The 21724-nt window shown below is 44.1% G+C and overlaps 1 protein-coding gene across 1 annotated transcript in view; it reads right to left on the bottom strand.

Annotated features, from left to right (window-relative positions):
• cep70 (centrosomal protein 70) overlaps nucleotides 1–21724 on the bottom strand; it is a 79182-nt gene that overhangs the window by 47416 nt on the left and 10042 nt on the right. Inside the window, exons 4-7 of the mRNA XM_038790299.1 lie at nucleotides 20664–20792; nucleotides 20343–20368; nucleotides 11746–11845; nucleotides 3125–3248 (exon numbers count right to left, since the gene is read on the bottom strand). Of these exons, the coding sequence (XP_038646227.1) occupies nucleotides 3125–3248; nucleotides 11746–11845; nucleotides 20343–20368; nucleotides 20664–20792 (379 nt within the window). The remainder of the gene's footprint in view (nucleotides 1–3124; nucleotides 3249–11745; nucleotides 11846–20342; nucleotides 20369–20663; nucleotides 20793–21724) is intronic.

Genomic DNA, 21724 nt, shown 5'->3' with positions numbered 1-21724 from the left:
CGGGTCCCGAGCCAAGCTATTCCAGGACAGCTACAACACTGGCATCTACCCAGCAATGTGGGAAATTGCCCAGGTATATCCTGTACACAAAGGGCAGGGCAAATCCAACCTGGTCAATTACCGCCCTATCAGTCCACTCTTAATCAGCAGTAAAGTGACAGAATGGGTCATCAACACTGCTATCAAGCAGCACTTAGCAATAACCTGCGACTGAAACTTAGTTTGGTTCTGCCAGAATCACTCAGCTCCTGACTTCATTACAGCCTTGGTTCAAACATGGACAAAAGAGCTAAACTCTAGTGGTGAGGGGAGCGTGACTTCGCTTGAGGCAGCATTTGTTTGAGTATGGCATCAAAAAGCCCCAGCAAAACGGGAATTAATGGAAATCAGGGGGATGATTGGTGATCTGTCACCTCAGTCCAGGGACAACACTGCAGTTCTTCAAGATAGTGTCCTAGGCCCAACCATCTTCAGCTGCTTCATCGATGACCTTTCTTCCAGCAAAGGTCAGATGTGGGAATGCTTGTTGATGACTGTACAACGTTCAGTGCCATTCATGACTCCTTAGACATTGAAGCAGTCCACTTGCAAATACAACAACGCCTAGACAATATTCAGGTTGGGCTGACAAGTGGCAAGTACCATTCGCGGCACAAACGTGCCAAGCAATGATCATCTCCAACAAGAGAGAATTGGACCATCATCCCATGACATTCAATGGCATTACGATCACTGAATCCCCGACTATCAACATCCTGGGGGCTACTATTGACCACAAACTGAACTGGACTAGCCATATAAATACTGTGGCTACAAGAGCAGGTCAAAGAACATAGAATACAGCACAGGAACAGGTCATTCAGCCTTCCAAGCCTGTACCGGTTATGATACCACCCTTGGCCAAAACCCTCTGCACTTCTTAGTGCCATTTCCCTCTACATCCATCCTATCCATGTATTTGTCGAGATGCCTTTTGAATGCCATCAATGTATCTGCTTCCACAACCTCCCATGGCAACATATTCCAGGCACTCACCGCCCTCTGTGTAAAAAACCTGCCTCGCACATCTTGTTTAAACTTTGCCCCACGGACCTTAAACCTATGCCTCCAAGTGACTAATGCCTCCACCTTGGGAAAGAATGCCTGCCCATCGACTCTATCCATGCCCCTCATAATCCTTTAGACCTCTATCAGGTCACTCCTCAACTGTCGTTCTATTGAAAACAATCTGAGTCTATTCACCCTCTCCGCAAAGCTAACACCCTCCAGACCAGGCAACTCCTCTGCGCCCCCTTCAAAGTCTCCATATCCTTCTGGTAGTGTGGTGACCAGAATTGTGAGCGATATTCCAACTGCGGCCTTATGTTTTATACTCGATGATCCGTCCAATGAAGGCAAACATTCCATATGCTTTCTTGACTACCTTGTCCACTTGTGTTACCACTTTCAAAGATCTGTGGACCGGCGTGCCCAGACCTCTCTGACTTTCTATATTCCCAAGAATTTTGCCATTTACTGTATATTTCCCCATTATTTTAGACCTACCAAAATGCATTACCTCACATTTGTCTGGATTAAACTACATTTACCATTTCTCTGCCCAAGTCTCCAACCTATCTATGTCTTGCTGTATCCTCTGACAATCCTCAACACTACCTGCCACTCCACCAACTTTGGTGTCATCTACAAACTTACTAATCAGATCAGTTACATTTTCCACCAAATCATTTATGTATACTGCAAACAACAGAGGCCCCAGCACAGATCCCTGTGGAACATCACAAGTCACAACCTTCCATTCAGAAAAACACCCTTCTACTGTTACCTTCTGCCTTGTGTGACCGAGCCAGTTCTGCATCCATCATGCTACCTCACCTCTGATTCAGTGTGACTTCACCTTTTGTACCAGTCTGCCATGAGGCACGATGTCAAAGGCTTTACTGAAGGCCATGTAAACAACATCCACCGGCCTCCCCTCATCAATTATCAGAGGCTAGGAATCCTGCAGCGAGTAACTCAGCTCCTACAAGGCACAAGTCAGGAGTAGAAAGAAGAAAGAAAAGAAAATCGCTTATTGTCACGAGTAGGCTTCAATGAAGTTACTGTGAAAAGCCCCTAGTCGCCACATTCCGGCGCCTGTCCGGGGAGGCTGGTACGGGAATCGATCCGTGCTGCTGGCCTGCTTGGTCTGCTTTATAAGCCAGCGATGTAGCGGAGAGAGCTAAAGTATACTCCCCACTCGCCTGGATGAGTGCAGTTTCAACAACACTCAAGGAGCTCAACACCATCCAGGGCAAAACAGCCAACTTGATTTCCACCTCTACCACAAACATTCACTCCCTCCACCACCGCGCACAGTAGCAGCCGACTGTACTATCTACAAGATGCATTGCAAGAACTCACCAAGGCTCCTTAGGCGGAACCTTACAAACCCATGACCACTCCCATTTAGAAGGACAAGGGCAGCAGATATGTGGGACACCACCACATGGAGGTTCCCCTCCAAGTCACTCGTAATCCTGACTTGGAAATATATCGCCATTCTTTCACTGTCGCTGGGTCAAAATCCTGGAACTCCCTCCATGATAGCACATGGGGTAGCAATCAAGCGGGCTGTTTTGTATATCTACACCACATGGACTGCAGTGGTTCAAGAAGGCAGCTCACCACCACCTTCTCAAGGGCAATTAGAGATGGGCAACAAAGCCAGCAAAGCCCACATCCTGTAAAAAATATATTTTTTAAATTTGTTAATGCTGAAAGGGGGAAAATCAAGTCCAACACAGCAGTAGAGAAGTGTGGACCTGACACATGGCATTAAATTGAATTAATAGGGAGATAGTATAAATAATGGAAAAAAAGTATTTCATGAAAAAATTCCACTTTATGTAGATTATCATGGTCCTTTGTGTCATGTTGGTAGCAGGAGCCAATTTTGCAATCTGATTTATTAATGGAACCTAGCACAGGCTGATTATAATTATATATTCCCTATACATACAATATTACTGATAGATAAGTAAGCAGGCATGGTCATTTATATTAGTAAACACAAGATTTGCTAAAATAATTGATTTTAACAATTCATTTTTGTTTGGTGAAATAGTCTTGAAAATAGATTTACTTCAGTTCCTTGTTAGACTGTATAAGATCGCAGATTAAAGTCTGTCGTCGTTCTGTATCTTTCATTAGAATCTTCACCACCATTCTTATTTCCATGGCTGACTGTCTCTCCAAAACAACCACATCTACAATTGTTCAAAAAGGAACAGGACTTAAAAATTATTCTTGGAAAACAAAGAACATGGCTAGTTAAAGTTATGAGTAATTTAGAAATGTTAAATATTGAACTGCGCAACCCGAGGGGGGGGGGGGGAGGGGGGTGCGGAAGGGGGGTGGTGGGGAGAGAACTATACACCGATCCAGAGGGTAGCAAACTGTTCATAGGGTCAGTTAAACGAAGGACAAAATAAACCTCTCTGTACAATAAAGTAAATTAGCGTGGGCAAGAAAAATGTAAAGTATATATACACAACAGTTTATAAATATGAGAAACACCAATAAAAGATTTTAAAATACAGAAATGTTAAATATTGGAAGACTGCCAGTGGCTAAAAGTGGCAACCTCAGGTACCCACATAAAAATACAAATAAAATGTTTCAACTAATATCTAAAGCTATCACATTATATTTGGATGTAATGACACCATGTGAAATGGAGCAGTGTAGTAAATTCAAAAATACCTGGGACAGAATGGCGACATCCTCATAGTTCTTTTCTTTCGAGAGATAGCTTTATTAGATCTTTCATTGCCTTTGTACTGAAACAAGCTCATGTTGTTAGTTTCTCTGGGTGGCAAACAATGCAGTATTTCCATCATTTGCCACCTGGAGCAAGTTTCCAACATCCACAACTTTGAAAAGTGCTCCCTGATTTCTCGCCCAAATAACCAAGTTCTAATTTTTAAATTATACCCTCTTGTTCCGAATTCTCCACTAAAAGGAAATAGTTTCCCTGTATTGAATTCTTCAGGCACGTTAAATACTTCAATATCACACCTCAATCATCATTTTCAGCTCCTAGTCATCCCACTCTCTTGTGGATACCTGGGGAGAGTGGAAGACTAAGAGAGTAACCCTGACAAAAAAAATCGTGAGTGGAGTCCAAAGATGGACTGAGGTCCCGAGTGGGACCCTGACGTTTGGACAGCCCACAGTCTCCACAATTTTGCACTGGAGAGAGTACTCCAGTTTCACTGCAGTGTGAAAACAGTATTGGAAATGTCTTCCTCTAGCTCCAACCTAGGCTAATCTTCCAGTCTCGTGTTTTCCCTCACAAACTCTGCCTCCAAACCGAGTGCGAGCACCCACCCGCATTCTGTATGGTAAACAATACTGTTAGTATTTTCTCTCAAGGTGCAGGCCTAACCCTAACCCTAATTAGGGTTAGGGTTAGGGTTATCCCCTTTGTTCCCTCGACCCAGTGAGCTGGGAACTACAAAATATCACGGTTGAACTGCCGTGGCTGCTTCTTTGAGCAAAAGGGTCACACACAGATAAATTAGCAAAGGAACCTCCCTAATCTCCACAGCCCATTTCCATGGAATACTTGGGATGTTCCAAACAGAAGGTAAATTACTCTATACCTTCAAAACCCCATTTGATTCTGCAATCCACATTAATAATTTATATCTCTAATGGAGCTAATGGCCCTCTCTCCAGACCAACTGGGTCCACCAAGGAACACCAAGGAATATTCCAAATCCCTTATTGAAATAACTGTAGAGCTCCCATCCCCAATAAGCGCTCAAAAGATGAGTCATCCATTGTTTAAGTTTTCTTCCTGCTAACTTTGTCAAATAAACACTCTTTGCAATAATAATTACCCCAGGTCTGTTTGAGTTCCACTTACTTCAGGGTTGTTCATCAGTTTCTCAACCAAATATTTCAATTTATCTTACATTTAACACTTTAATTCCTTAACCTAAAAGTAAAATACATGAATTATGAAATCAGATATTTGCCACACTCCCTCAAGTTGGGCAGTGCGCACCTAGTAATGTGCTGTCCTACCACAGCCCATCTACATCAATGGGTGCAAGAGTCGTAGCTCACATTCAATCCCCAACAAACCAGTGAAACAAGGCAACAGAGAATGAAGAAGTCAACTCTTCGATTTGCAAACCGGATCATCAGGACCACATGCACGAGACAGAAAGATGACTTGCAGCAGGCCCATAATGTCTGCAAGACAACTGTGATAGACATGAGCATTTCATATCTTCCTTACAAGTGGCCAGGCTTACCGAGTGTGGATCACTGAAAGAAAAACATTACCCGTTCTTCTGGCAGGGGACAAGTTCAAAGGAAACATGTGAACAGGGCATAGGCTTTGGATTATGGAACTAACTACTCTCAATGACAGAATCCCTTGGAAATGATTCAGAACTGGTTCTCTCTATCTATTCGTCCCTCACCTCAAGCACAGCCAGTTAATCTCATGAATATGCTCCAATGGCAATGCAGAGCCAAAACGAAGAACTTGACATAGAGCTGTCAGCTGAATCCCCAAGTTTGAACATCTTACCTTGTGATGGATTTCAAAGCAAGAGTGGGTGTGGACCAAGAGGCATGTCTTTCCTGCCTTGAATATCATGGGCTTAGGAAATCTAAACAGGAACCAAGACTATTTGTGCTTTGCTACCACCACAAGCTTTGAGAGACTAACATTTTTTTCAGAATAAACATTGCCATAAGGTGCTCTGGAAACTTTCAAGATCTGGCAGACAAGTATCTCAACAGACGCACGGACCACAGCTCTGAGTGAGATACACATCAATCCCTGGAGTGCGTCAAGGTTAGAAATCAATCCGTAAAGCTTTTTCATTCAAAGCATAAAGGCCTTCCATTAGCTATACTGCCTACCCAAATAGAAATCTACAGTTCCTTGACCAAATTAACATGTGCTCGCCTGTATTCTCTCACAAAATGCAGAAACGAAATTGAACATACTTTGAGAAACCAATTACAATACCACAATCAGCCTATGGGAAGCACGAGCAGAAACACTTTGGTTCGAAGCTAGCAGCACCAGCACAAACTTGTCTCTGTTGGAGGGAGGGGGGGGCAGTACCTCAGGATATGTGTGACGCAGAGTTTGTGACACTGTACAAGAACAAGGGTGACCACAAAGATTACAACTATCATAGCATCTCCCTGTTGAGCATCATGGAGAAAGTATTTGCCTGTGTTGCCGTCATCAGACAGCAGATCTTGGTTGAATGCATCTAACCCAAATCCTAGTGTGGTATCAGAACAGGAAGCTCCACAATTGACATGATCGTCTCAGTCCGGCAGTTGTAAGAGAAATGTCATGAACAAAGGAGACCACAATACATTGCCTTCACCAGTCTCACCACAGCATTTGACCATGTGACCTGGGGTGGCCTATTTATGCTGCTGAATAAAATTGTTAGCTGCCAAAACTGCTCAGTGTGGTTTCCTCTTTCCTTGACAACATTATGGGCAAGGTTAGCTATAATTGGGCAGTGAGGTCCACCGTGGGGTTAATAAAGTTGATTGTGCCACTGAATTGCTGGCATCTTCTTCTCTTTGCTGCTGTCATATTTCTTCAGGTCATTTACACAGGGCTACTTAGATACCAGAAACATCACCCTGCTGAGGTCCAAAACAAAAAAGTGTGCCATATCCTCACCGGAGAGATGCTCTTCAGTAATGATGCCGCACTAGCATTCCATACTGAGAAATGCCCAGTGTCCTCACTTACAGTAAATGCAAAATATAAGGTGAATTTATATAATTTGGCCTCAATTGAATTCTAGCCTTCTCATTTTGATGAATCCCTTCCAAGACCAATATATCATGCCTGAGGCTTTGTTTCCAAAACTGAATGCAATGGTCCTCTTGGGCTCCATACAAGCTCTGTACAATTGAAGAATCCCATCCTGACTTTTAAATTCAAACCCTCCAGACATTAAAGATTCATCAAGAACTAGGTTGAAAAGCCTTATGAAAGATGTCAATAGTAGTCATTTAGAAAGAAAGAAAGAAAATTGCTTATTGTCACAAGTAGGCTTCAAAGAAGTTACTGTGAAAAGCCCCCAGTCGCCACATTCCTGCGCCTGTTCGGGGAGGCTGGTACGGGATTGAACCGTGCTGCTGGCCTGCTTTCAAAGCCAGCGATTTAGCCCTGTGCTAAACCAGCCCATTTGCACATGAATTGAATAAAATTATCCGAGAGTTCATCACCTCACATTGCTTACTCAACAGGCTCCCAGTATAAGAGTACAGCAATTCCCCTTTTTACATTGATTTGTTCCAAGTTGTTTTATTATAACGTCATTCTTAAAATAGAGAATATATATTATTTCAACTTTACGGCGTTCACTTTAACATCATTTGCCAGAGTTCCTGTTTTGTAGCCTGTACATCTCAAACTGAAGGTCTGAGATTCACCTTAACAAACAAGCTTACAATGCACCGGCAGATGGAAACCTCAAATCCCAGAGATTTCACTGGTCTGCTCTCCCTGCTCTCCTTCAGCTGAGGTGGAGCCAGTGGACACTTTCATTGCCCTTCCCAGCCGTCAGAGTCTTTCACTACCTTTGACCTGAAGGAGATCTGACATTCTGTTCCTTTGTCACTGCAGAGTAGACAGAGGTGGATTTACAATGAAACACCATGCCTAGGCACAGGGCTCCACCCATTGAACCGACCCCGTGTGGGCCCGGCGCACTGGGCATCCAGAGACGGATTACTCTGTATCTACTGATAGGCTCAACAGCAAATGCACAGCAAAATCATACTCTGGTGACTGTGAAAGAGCATGAAAACGGTAACAATGATAACCTTTATTGTCACAAGTAGACTTACATTAACACTGCAATGAAGTTACTGTGAAAAGCCCCAAGTAGCCACACTCCGGCACCTGTTCGGGTACACAGAGGGAGAATTCAGAATGTCCAATTCACCGAACAGCGCATCTTTCGGGACTTGTGGGAGAAAACCGGAGCATCCGAAGTAAACCCACGCAGGCACAGGGAGAACGTGCAGATTCCGCACAGACAGTGCCCCAAACCAGGAATCAAACCTGGGACCCTGGCGCTCGTGCAGCAACAGTGCTAACCACTGTGCTACCATGCCGCAAAACGGCTAAGTTGAGGCATGCGTGTGATGAGAGGTGAGGGAGAGGCTGCTGAGGTTTGGGAATCTAACAATGAGGAGCCGAGCAGGTTCCAAGCAGACCCAAGCCAGCAACAGTCATGCAAGCGCATAATCAAGCCATGAGGTCAGCCGCCAAACAGGTGAAGCGAGCAGGTTTGTGCCTGGCGCTGGCACTAGCAGACCCAGGCCAGCAACAGGCACACGATGCATGTCGCCCCAGATCAAGCCACGAGATGCGGACCCAGGTCAGCAACAGATGCGTGACAATGCCCCAAGGCGAGGGAGAGGTGTAGCGGCCATGAGTGAGGCAGGTTGTCTTCAAGACACTAGGCAAGTGAGGTGAAAGAGATTGTGAGAATGGGAGAGAATGAAGAGTGGGGGGGGGGGGGGGGGGAATGGGGGGGGGGGGGAGAAACAGAGACTGAGGAGATGGGCATCCACATATGTGCGGGTTAGGTGGATCGGCCATGCCAAATTGCCCCTTAATGTCCAGGAAGGTTACGAGGCGAGCACATTCAGCGTGGTTTACAAGCTAAAAACAGTGTTCAATTTGTGTATTTTTGTGGCTTCCACCTTTGCGTTCTGAGGGGTAAGGATTATGAGGTTGGGTGGGGAAAAGGACAGAAATGAAGGTGAGCGCGGGGCTCCAAAACTACAATTCCGCCTCTGCGTGTAGATACCTAGGAGAGGCTGAGATGGCCCCGCCCCACCTGCATCTGGCAGATGCGGTGGGTTTACTTCAGCAAGTCTGACATGTGCGTCAGACAGGAAGGGCCATAAAATTCGAGCCATGGTGTCCAAAGATAATCTTTCTCAATTTTTCCCTGCACTGCTGGGGTTTGCAGCACTCCCCTGGGAACTCCTTCAGCTGATCCAAAACCTCCACCACTTTCTGTCACTAGATGGAGCCAGGTTACTCCAAAAACAGGCAGCTGAGTGAACAAGTTCTGCAACCATCAATAGTGAGTGCAATCTTATTTACATTGGTTTTATTTTTACAGATTCATTTTATTTAGAGAAACTGCAAAATTCTTTGGATAGAGTAGTGAGAAGAAAGAATCAAGCATAAGTTGCAAGAAATCAAAATGTCTAGCAGTGTCCAAAAGGAAAGTCATACCAGAATGTAAGATCACAGTGAAGAATGAAATATTTTGTTACCGAGGAAGTTTGTTAACATCAGACAGAAAATGCAACCTGGAAATAAGGTGAAGGATTGGAATCACCAAACATGTATTTCAAAAAGGTTATGATCAACTCAGAATTAGCCAGGAAAACAAAACTGAGAATCCTGGAATGCTGCGACACGCCAGTTTTGACATAAGAAAGTAAGCGATTAGACGATTAGTAGAGCTATCCAGACAAGGATAGAGGGTGCAGGGTTGGGGTTTTTGAGGCAAATAATGAAGATACCTTGGACAAGTCACACTTACCACCTCTGGTAAAGTCTGAGACCAAGAGAACTCTGCTGACCAAGATGAGAAAGAAACAATTGGAATTTCTTGAACAATTAATAAGAAATCGTAATTTTAAAAGTCTGATGCCAATGGAAAAGATTGATGGAAGTAGAGATTGAGATAGACAAAGCACAATCTTTATGAAGAGCCTTGCAAACTGATGGCCACCAATGGAGATGATCTACGCCTTCAGGGAAAAATTAACATGGAAGTCGATGGTCATCAATGCTCTCTGAAGGCATGGTATTTGAAGAGAGTCCATCTCCAAATGCAGCAAGACCTGAATTTAATCCAGGTTTGTGCTGACAAATGAGAAGCAATATTCATGCCACACAAGTACCAGGCAATGACCAACTCCAACAATGGCATTATCTTTCAATGGCATTACCATCGCTGAATCACCCACTATCAACATCCTGGGGGTTGCCATTGACCAGAAATTGAACTGGACCAGCCATATAATTACTGTCGTTTGAAGAACCGGTGAGAGACTATGGAACCTGTGGTGTGCAACTCACCTCCTGGTTCCCCAAAGCCTCTCCACCATCTAAAAGGTAAAGGGCAGCATGGCAGCACAAGTGGATAGCACTGTGGCTTCACAGCGCCAGGGTCCCAGGTTCGATTCCCCGCTGGGTCACTGTCTGTGCGGAGTCTGCACATTCTCCCCGTGTCTGCGTGGGTTTCCTCTGGGTGCTCCGGTTTCCTCCCACAGTCCAAAGACGTGCAGGTTAGGTGGATTGGCCATGATACATTGCCCTTAGTGTCCAAAAAAGTTAGGAGGGGTTATTGAGTTACGGGGTTAGGGTGGAAGTGAGGGTTTTAGTGGGTCGGTGCAGACTCGATGGGCAGAATGGCCTCCTTCTGCACTGTATGTTCTATGGTCACGTTCTACAAGCCACAAGTCAGGGGTGTCATGAGATACTCTTCACTTGCCTGGATGAGTGCAACTCCAACAACACTGAAGAAGTTCAACACCATCCAGGAAAAAGCAGCCCACCTGACTGGCATTCCTTCCACTAACATTTGTTCCCTTCACTGCATGCTATTTTGTTTAAAGACACACTTGTCAGGAACTCAACTACAAGGTAAAGTGAGGATGCCCTGTTTCAAAACAACTCTCAGAACCAGCTACACCAACTTCCATCAGGAAGATTACTCAGTCATTTTGGGATCAGTTAAATTCCCCTGTGGGTAGAAAACACGCACTATTGAATGATAAGTGTATACAAGCCTCAGCCTCAATGCTACTCATCAACCTCAGAAGCACAGTTTTAGTAATTCCTGTCACAGTTGACCCAAGTTATTGTTGTAGCCTTCTCTATCCATTAAGGTTAGCCAATAAGAGGCAAACTACCATTGAAAGCAAGTCCCAGTCTTAGGATTCCTATAGTGCAGAAGGTGGCCATTCAATCCACCAAGTCTGCACTGACTCTCTGAAAGAGCACCCTACCTCGGCCCACGTCCCATCCCTGTAACCCCACTGAACCCACTGGACACTACTGGGCAATTTAGCATGGCCAATCTTCCTAACCTGCACATTTTTGGACGGTGGGAGGAAACCGGAGCACCCGGAGAAAACCCACGGAGACTCGGGAAGAACGTGCAAACTCCACAGTCACTCAAGGTCAGAATTGAACACACATCCCTGGCACTATGAGGCAGCAGTACTAACACTATGCCACCGTGCCCCCCACCGTGCCGCCCAGTCAGCAATTAAGAGTCTGGGTCCAAAGTGTATTCAACTACTTGGTCATAGTGAAGTAATAGTTCTTTGATACAATGACTCAATCTTTCAATAAAGCAAAAATGATTTAATGGTGTGTTTACACTACATGTTTAATACCAGTAAGCGGCAGTCTCAAATATCACATCAACTCTTGTGAAGGCCTAAATGACTTCCAAGGCAAAGCAGAATGAGACTCCTTGTTCCAGGCTGCCTCACTCTATTTTGCTTTACTGTGAAGCTGTGCCTAGATTCCAGATTCAATAATACTACTATGACAAAGCAAAACACCTTTGCTACAACTGTTAGTGTAAATATAACCCAAATATGAATTTAACGGCAATTGTTCAGTACATCAGCTTGCTAGGACAATCTGTTGTTTACCTCTCTGCCTTTTGTTTGTTTGTGGGTCTGCAAGCTGCACTGGCTTGAAGCCGTGTTGCTGAAGGAGCTTGTTCAGGATGTCCCATTCTGCTTGTTCATCCTAGATTTTGAAATAGAATAATCTGTAAATGAAAGTTTTCTTTCGAAAGACAAGCAGGTGGACACAATTAATCAATATGGTATATTCCTTTTATGTTCAGCATGATACTGAAAATTGTATGAATTCAAAATTTATCATTTGCAACTTTAATCAAAAGATTTGTTTCAAAGCAACAAATGAAAAAAAACATTGACAAATCCACACCTACTTTGACAAACAGTCACCGGACTCGAAACGCTAGCTCCTTTCTCTCCCTACAGATGCTGCCAGACCTGCTGAGATTTTCCAGCATTTTCTCTTTCGTTTCAGATTCCAGCATCTGCAGGAATTTGCTTTTATTTACTTATTAAATTGTCTTGATAATTGGAAACAGACTGTCAAGCCCAGTAATTTTGTTTGAATCCAGGCAGCAGAGTATCCAGCAGACTTGACGGGGATAAAATTTGATGTTGGACCTAATGATTCAACAAAATATAACTATAGAAGTAAGCTATGCTCTAAAATAATTTCAGTTTAATGGAGAAAAAAGAAAAATACTTTAATTTTCTTTGGCAGAGTTAGCAACCATATCATCAAAACATCAGATTTGACGAGAATTCAAAGAAATCGTGACAGACTTTTGGCAAAAGATCAGAAAGCATGGTTATTCCGAAGGAAGTAGAAATCAACTGTTATTTCTTTTCCTCCCTATGTTTTAAACCTGGTTGATATTGGTTCCAAACGGCACTCTAGAGATCTGTTCATGTATTCTAAGCTGACACTCCAATGTAGTATGTAGTGTGCTGGACTACCTGAGATCCAGTCTTTCAGAGGAAGCATTAAACTGCCCTCCTCAGTATGTAAAAGATCCCATGGCACTAATCAAAGCAAACCAAAGAAGTCCAAACCAACACTTAGCTAAAGCAACATTACTGAAAGAGATATTGGACGCGATCCAATGGCCATGCTGCGCTAGAAAAGCAGCTCACCGCGGCACAGCGTGGTCGATAAAGACGAGAGATCCCGCCTCGCAAGATCTAACACGATCTCACAAGATGTTGCGATGTAAATCCTGCCCATTGTGGGTGGGAACACTTTTTTAGCAAATCTGAGTATTAGAGCAAGACAGCTAGTCTAATTTTAATGTGCAGATTCCCAAGGTACATGGGGCATTAGAGATAGATAGATAGATAGATAGAGAAATACAGCACAGAACAGGCCCTTCGGCCCACGATGTTGCGCCGAACTTTTGTCCTAGGTTAATCATAGAATTTTGGACAATTTGTCATGGCCAATCCACCCAACCTGCACATCTTTGGACTGTGGGAGGAAACCGGAGTACCCGGAGGAAACCCACACAGTCACGGGGAGGATGTGCAGACTCCACACAGACAGTGACCCAAGTCGAAATCAAACTTGGGACCCTGGAGCTGTGAAGCAATTGTGCTATCCACAATGCTACCGTGCTGCCCTTAAGAAGTTAACCTACACTCCCTTATTCTACCCTAATCCAAGTACCTATCCAATAGCCGCTTGAAGGTCCATAAATTTTCCGACTCAACTACTACCACAGGCAGTGCATTCCATGCCCCCACTACTCTCTGGGTAAAGAACCTACCTCTGACATCCCCTCTATATCTTCCACCATTTATCTTAAATTTATGTCCCCTTGTAATGGTGTGTTCCACCCGGGGAAAAAGTTTCTGACTGTCTACTCTATCTATTCCCCTGATCATCTTATAAACCTCTATCAAGTCGCCCCTCATCCTTCTCCGTTCTAATGAGAAAAGGCCTAGCACCCTCAATCTTTCCTCGTATGACCTACTCTCCATTCCAGGCAACATCCTGGTAAATCTCCTTTGCACCTTTTCCAAAGCTTCCACATCCTTCCTAAAATGAGGTGACCAGAACTGCACACAGTACTCCAAATGTGGCCTGACCAAGGTTTTGTACAGCTGCATCATCACCTCACGGCTCTTAAATTCAATCCCTCTGCTAATGAACGCTAGCACACCATAGGCCTTCTTCACAGCTCTATCCACTTGAGTGGCAACTTTCAAAGAACAATGAACATAGACCCCAAGATCTCTCTGCTCCTCCACATTGCCAAGAACCCTACCATTAACCCTGTATTCCGCATTCAGATTTGTCCTTCCAAAATGGACAACCTCACACTTGTCAGGGTTAAACTCCATCTGCCACTTCTCAGCCCAGCTCTGCATTCTATCTATGTCTCTTTGAAGCCGACAACAGCCCTCCTCACTATCCACAACTCCACCAATCTTCGTATCATCTGCAAATTTACTGACCCACCCTTCAACTCCCTCATCCAAGTCGTTAATGAAAATCACAAACAGCAGAGGACCCAGAACTGATCCCTGCAGTACGCCACTGATAACTGGGCTCCAGGCTGAATATTTGCCATCCACCACAACTCTCTGTCTTCTATCGGTTAGCCAGTTTGTTATCCAACTGGCCAAATTTCCCACTATCCCATGCCTCCTTACTTTCTGCATAAGCCTACCATGGGGAACCTTATCAAATGCCTTACTAAAATCCATGTACACTACATCCACTGCTTTACCTTCATCCACATGCTTGGTCACCTCCTCAAAGAATTCAATAAGACTTGTAAGGCAAGACCTACCCCTCACAAATCCGTGCTGACTATCCCTAATCAAGCAATGCCTTTCCAGATGCTCAGAAATCCTATCCCTCAGTACCCTTTCCATTACTTTGCCTACCACCGAAGTAAGACTAACTGGCCTGTAATTCCCAGGGTTATCCCTATTCCCTTTTTTGAACAGGGGCACGACATTCGCCACTCTCCAATCCTCTGGTACCACCCCTGTTGACAGCGAGGACGAAAAGATCATTGCCAACGACTCTGCAATTTCATTTCTTGCTTCCCATAGAATCCTTGGATATATCCCATCAGGCCCGGGGGACTTGTCTATCCTCAAGTTTTTCAAAACGCGCAACACATCTTCCTTCCTGACAAGTATCTCCTCAAGCTTATCAGTCTGCTTCACGCTGTCCTCTCCAACAATATGGCCTCTCTCATTTGTAAATACTGAAGAAAAATACTTGTTCAAGACCTCTCCTATCTCTTCAGACTCGATACACAATCTCCCGCTACTGTCCTTAATCGGACCTACTCTCACTCTAGTCATTCTCATATTTCTCACGTATGTGTAAACGGCCTTGGGGTTTTCCTTGATCCTACCCGCCAAAGATTTTTCATGCCCTCTCTTAGCTCTCCTAATCCCTTTCTTCAGTTCCCTCCTGGCTATCTTGTATCCCTCCAGCGCACTGTCTGAACCTTGTTTCTTCAGCCTTACATAAGTCTCCTTCTTCCTCTTAACAAGACATTCAACCTCTCTTGTCAACCATGGTTCCCTCACTCGACCATCTCTTCCCTGCCTGACAGGGACATACATATCAAAGACACGCAGTACCTGATCCTTGAACAAGTTCCACATTTCACTTGTGTCCTTCCCTGACAGCCTATGTTCCCAACTTCTGCACTTCAATTCTTGTCTGACAGCATTGTATTTACCCTTCCCCCAATTATAAACCTTGCCCTGTTGCTCGCACCTATCCCTCTCCATTACTAAAGTGAAAGTCACAGAATTGTGGTCACTACCTCCAAAATGCTCCCCCACTAACAAATCTATCACCTGCCCTGGTTCATTACCAAGTACTAAATCCAATATGGCCTCCCCTCTGGTCGGACAATCTACATACTGTGTTAGAAAAGCTTCCTGGACACACTGCACAAACACTACCCCATCCAAACTATTTGATCTAAAGAGTTTCCACTCAATGTTTGGGAAGTTGAAGTCGCCCATGACTACTACCCTGTGACTTCTGCACCTTTCCAGAATCTGTTTCCCAATCTGTTCCTCCACATCTCTGCTGCTATTGGGGGGCCTATAGAACACTCCCAACAAGGTGACTGCTCCTTTCCTATTTCTAACTTCAACCCATATTACCTCAGTAGGCAGATCCCCCTCGAACTGCCTTTCTGCAGCTGTTATACTATCTCTAATTAACAATGCCACCCCCCCACCTCTTTTACCACCCTCCCTAATCTTGTTGACACATCTATAACCAGGGACCTCCAACAACCATTTCTGGCCCTCTTCTATCCAAGTTTCCGTGATGGCCACCACATCATAGTCCCAAGTACCGATCCATGCCTTAAGTTCACCCACCTTATTCCTGATGCTTCTTGCATTAAAGTATACACACTTCAACCCATCTCCTTGCCTGCAAGTACTCTCCTTTGTCATTGTTACCTTCCCCACTGCATCACTACGTGCTTTGGCGTCCTGACTATCGTCTACCTTAGTTGCTGGACTACAGATCCGGTTCCCATTCCCCTGCCAAATTAGTTTAAACCCTCCCGAAGAGTACTAGAAAACCTCCCCCCCAGGATATTGGTGCCCCTCTGGTTCAGATGCAACCCGTCCTGCTTGTACAGGTCCCACCTTCCCCAGAATGCGCTCCAATTATCCAAATACCTGAAGCCCTCCCTCCTAGATTAGGATCTATTCCCTACGCTATGAGACCTCAGGCAAGCGCTGTTCGGCATGGGTCCCCACAAACAGAGACCAGATGGAACAGCACTCATCGGACGTCCCCAGGTGGCGTTGTGAATGTGCCCGGGTGGCACTGCCAGCTGGCAGGGGCACTGCCGAGGTGCCAAGCTGGCTATTTTGTGTGCGTTGGCGATCGGGCCAGGGGTACCCTGCGTGGGTGTTGGGTGGGAGGGCGGGGACCCTCCCATAGTGCGTTGGGGCTTGGGGCGGTCGGTTCGGGGGTCTCGCTATACTGAGGAGTTCCAGCAAACCGAGCTTATCCGTGTGGAAAACATTTCCCTGCTAAGGCCCCTTAATTAATGCGAGTGCTGTTGTATAGCCATGTTTTTCTCAGCACTGCATATGCATGGAAACACGCAGCTAAAATCACTTGATATTGGACTTTGTCGCCATTTAGGTTAATCGCTACAAATGTCAGTGCTACTGGTATATCACATGGATTGCAGTGGTTCCAAAAGGTGGATCACCATCACCTTCTCAAGAGCAATTAAGCACAGTCAACAAATGCTGATCCTGTATGGGGTTTTGGTTGGGGAGCTCAAGAAGGTTTTGGAGGGGATTCTGGAACTTAGTACCTAGGCAGCTGAAAACATAGCTGGCAAATTCTGGAGCTTGTAAAGTTAGATATACACAAGAAGCTGTAATTGAGCGTTTTGAAATCTGTGGGGTAGAGGACTGGAGGTGATTACAGAGATACTCAGGAGAAGGCAGCAGAGCAACATGAAAACAAGAAGACAATTTTAAATGTCAAGACACTGCTGGACAGGGTGCCAAGGCAGGTGAGCAAGCACAGGCCACCTGGGTGAATAGGCTTTGTTGCAAGTTCAAATACCTGCACATGTTTATGGAGGATACAAGGTGGTGGGCTGGTCAGACAGGTAATGGAATAATGGTGGTTCAAAAAAACTTGGTTAAGCACAACCGGTTTCTGCCCAGTCTCTTACAAAAAAGTGAGCAGTCTTTGCTATGGTTGCGCTTGGTAGTCCACATCCAACTGAACATATGCTTAACATCACGGCACATAAATGATCCAAGCATTTATTCACCAGCCATAGAATCATTCTACTACACAGTACAAATTTTAGATCATCCAAAATTTTGCTGCAGGTGTCCAAATTCCCATTATCCCCCACCCCTGCTCATTTGTGGATGGCACAATAGCACAGTGGTTAACATTGGTGCTTCACAGCGCCGGGGACCCGGGTTCGATTCCTGGCCTTGGTCACCGTCTGTGCGGAGTCTGTATGGGTTTCCTCAGGGTGGTCTGGTTTCCTCCCGAAAGTCTCGAAAGGCATGCTTGTTAGGTAATTTGGACATTCTGAATTCTCCCTCAACGTACCCGAATAGGTGCCGGAATGTAGTGACTAGGGGCTTTCCACAGTAACTTCATTGCAGTGTTAATGTAAGCCTACTTGTGACAATGATAAAGATTAATATTGACATACATTGGCTCCTGTTTAAGCCAGGTCTTTTTAAAATCCCACCGTACCTTTGCCCCACCCCCACTACACTGCCAAAATATTTATGCTCCTCTTCAGCATCATCACTGCATACAAATGACAGCCATTCCATCAGTTGCTGAGGCCCAAGGTTCTGGAACTTCCTTCCGACCTTTCTTATTTTGAGACACTTATTAAAAGTCAATTCTTTGACCAAGCTGACCTGTCCTAATATCTCTCTGTGTAGTCCAGCGTCAATTTTTATTTCCTAAAATGCCTATGTTGCGCCTTAGGAAGTAGGTCACTACACTGAAGGCATTACATAAATAGATGTTGCTGTTGTAATACAGCATTCCATCTGTTTAGCACAGGGCTAAATCGCTGGCTTTGAAAGCAGACCAAGCAGGCCAGCAGCACGGTTTGATTCCCGTAACAGCCTCCCCGAACAGGCGCCGGAATGTGGCGACTAGGGGCTTTTCACAGTAACTTCATTGAAGCCTACTCGTGACAATAAACAATTTTCATTTCATTTTATTTCATTTTCATTTCATTTCAATAAACAGTAAAAAACAGTTGAGATTCAGTAAACATTCTTCACTGATGTCCATAGATATTGTAAGGTCAAAACCAGATTTCATTTAAAGATAGGAGCATCTCTGGAAAGGCCAGCATATATTGCCAATCCTCAAATACCCTTTAGCTGGCATCAACAATCTAACTTCTTGAATCACTGCAGTCCATGTAGTGAATGCACTCTGTGCTCAGGGAGGGAGTTCCAAGACTTTAACTTATCAGCCCAAGCCCAAGAATGTTGTCTAGGTCTTGCTGCACGGGGGTAAGGAGCTGCCTCAGAATATGAGGAGATGTGAATTGAACATAGAAGTCATCGGCGAACACCCACATGGTTGGATTTGACCGATAGATTTATGGTTGTTGTTTGGGAAATGGAGGGGTCTCAGGATAATCCTAAACTTTACTGGGACGCCTCCATTTCCCAAACAACAATCATAAATATATTGATCAAATCTAGCCAGTGACTACCCCACCTTACAGCCTAAGTGACCAGAACTTGGGAATGGTCTTTGGTTCAGCAAGGAAAACTATATTTTGCACAAAGTGGCTTTTGCCTTGAGCACTTCATTTCTAGCTGAGCTGTTCCTGAGGTTGGCTGCCTCGCTCTCTCTTGCTGTTCTTTCTTCAACACCTCATCTGTGACTCACCTGCTTCCGGGCCCACAGCAACTCTGACTACTAAATGTATCAATTGCAAACAACACCCTGTTCCCTATTCTGTCCTGTTCCTTCCTTTCTCTTAGTTGCTGCCCAAACATGGTTTACAAAATACATGGCAGTTTGATGCTACTTGTGCAAAAAACCATTCATACATTTTAATAGCATCCAACCATTTTGTGACAAGTGGTCTGAATGTGATAGTGGATGACCATTTTCCAACAAAACAATTTTTAAGAAGTACTTAAAGTGTTAAAAAATAAATTGGTAAAGGGAGTTATGATAAGTTTACAAAAGATAAACTGAACTCTTAAAAGAATTATAGTTATATGTAGAGATACAATGGCAGAGCAGTGGGCAATGTTCAAAAATCGCTGAAATGCATTTTTAAAACTTTCAGACAATGGTATGTTAAAATGTAACCAAAATATTCCATATTCAAATTTAAAAATATTAAAACCAGTCCAAATTGTCCAAATCTGCAGGATCCAAAACAGAATAAACAAAATTACATAATTAAGTTTTTACAGTCAAAGGGAATAAGAGGTAGGAGGGAAAGTGATGTTGAGGCCAGTTATGATCTTATTGAATGGCAAAGAAGGTTCGAGAGACTGAATAGCCTACTCTTGCTCCCAGTTTGTATGTATGTAGAATTAACGCTAGGATAACAAATTGAAATTGATTGGATTTGTTTATTGTCACGTGCACTGAGGTACAGTGAAAAGTATTTTTCTGGTGAGCAGCTCAAACATCATTAAGTACATGAAAAGAAAAGAAAAGTAAAAGAAAATACATTAAAGGGCAACATAAGGTCCACAATGTAAATAAATAGCTACCGGCATCGGGTGAAGCATACAGGAGTGTAGTGTTAATCAGGTCAGTTCATAAGAGGGTCATTTAGGAGTCTGGTAACAACAGGGAAGAAGCTGTTTATGAATCTGCCCGTACATGTTCTCAGATTTTTGTATCTCCTGCCCGATGGAAGAAGTTTGAAAAGTGAGTAAGCCGGGTGTGTGTGTGTGTGTCTGTGTCGGGGGGGGGGGGGGGGGTCTTTGATTATGCTGCCCACTTTCCCCAGGCAGCGGGAGGTGTAGATGGAGTCAATGGATGGGAGGCAGGTTCATGTGATGGACTGGGCTGTGTTCACGACCCTCTGAAGTTTCTTGCGGTCTTAGGCCGAGCAGTTGTCATACTAGGCATCTGTACTCAAAACTATTCTAATCACTAATATTTAAACATCACTTACCTGTTTCAAATTGTCTTTACCCACCCCTGCAATAAGAAACAAAATGTTACATGTGCAGAAGGTAACTCAATCTTCCCACCTCCTTCAAATGTGTAATTGGAAATTAATTTTAGCCAAAACAATTGCATAAAAGTATGTCTCTCAGGTCGCTGCACAATACCGGTTACTTAATTCTACAATTTTATGTAATTGAAGACATTTATGCATCTATTAGCTTACACTCACCAACTTTACCCCTGAAATAAAATATGAAAGTTTGGAGAAAATATGCAGTTTTAAAAAGATGCTTGATGCTGACTAAATCAAAAGATAAAATCGTACCCACGGTCAAGTGTCTATAAGTGGAGCTCATCTCACTGTTATTGCTTTGAGAGTGCAGGAGGTTTGTTCTTTTAACTGCCAACACAATGGATTTGTGACCATCCGAGTATTTTTGTCTTCCTGTTCTGGCTACGGAAAAAAAATGTCAATTGAGAATAGGATAAATATCGCTTTTTGTAGTCAGGGGTGACAACAATAACTTTCACTTACGCAGCATCTTTAACATAATAAAATAAGCCATGGTACTTCACAAGAGTTGACACATTTGACACTGGGCCAAGATATACATAGGACAGGAGGTAGGTTTCAAGGAACTTCTTAAAGGTGGAGAGGTTTCGGAAGGAAATTCCAAAGCCTCAGCCTCAGCAGCTGATGGCCAAACTGTCAGCGATTGAAACAAGGATGTGAAAGTGATCAGAATCAGAGGAGCATAGAGATTTTGAAGGGTACTAGGTTACAGAGATTGGGAGGGGTGAGACCATGTACAGATTCTAAAACAAGGATCAGAATTTTAAGAAAGAATTTGCCACACTGGGCGGACTGTAGGGCAGTGAACAAAGGAGCAATGACAGAAAGGGAACTTGGTTTGAATAAAAATTGGGCAACAAGAGGTTTGGATTGATTCAAGGTAATGGAGAATGGAAAGTGACAACCAGGAGAACACTGGGATAGCCTAAAGGTATCAAAGGCATCAATGAGGGGTTCAACTTCAGATGGGCTGAGGCAGAGGCAACAATGGTCAATTTTAGAAACGGAAGTCTTGCTGATTGAGCAAATAGATGTTCAGAATCTCTTCTCATACTCAAGCAGAACATCAGAGGTCAAATGTTCAGATTCAGCCTTAAATAGTCAACCAGGAGACGAACAGAGTTTGTGAGATGGACCAAAGACAACAGTTTCAGACTTCCAATATTTAGTAGGAGAAAAGTTCTGCTCGTCAGACTGATGGCATCTCAAAGCAGAGACAGTAAAGAAGTAGGGAGAAGAGGTGGAGGGATTGAGGAAGATATCGGACCAGGGACTGGTTTAGCACAGTGGGCTAAACAGCTGGCATGTAATGC

The sequence above is a fragment of the Scyliorhinus canicula genome, chromosome 2 (genome assembly GCF_902713615.1).
Source record: "Scyliorhinus canicula chromosome 2, sScyCan1.1, whole genome shotgun sequence".
NCBI classification, from domain to species: Eukaryota; Metazoa; Chordata; class Chondrichthyes; order Carcharhiniformes; family Scyliorhinidae; genus Scyliorhinus; species Scyliorhinus canicula.
Note: the sequence above shows the minus strand (reverse complement) of the source record. Positions and strands in the feature narration are given on the sequence as shown.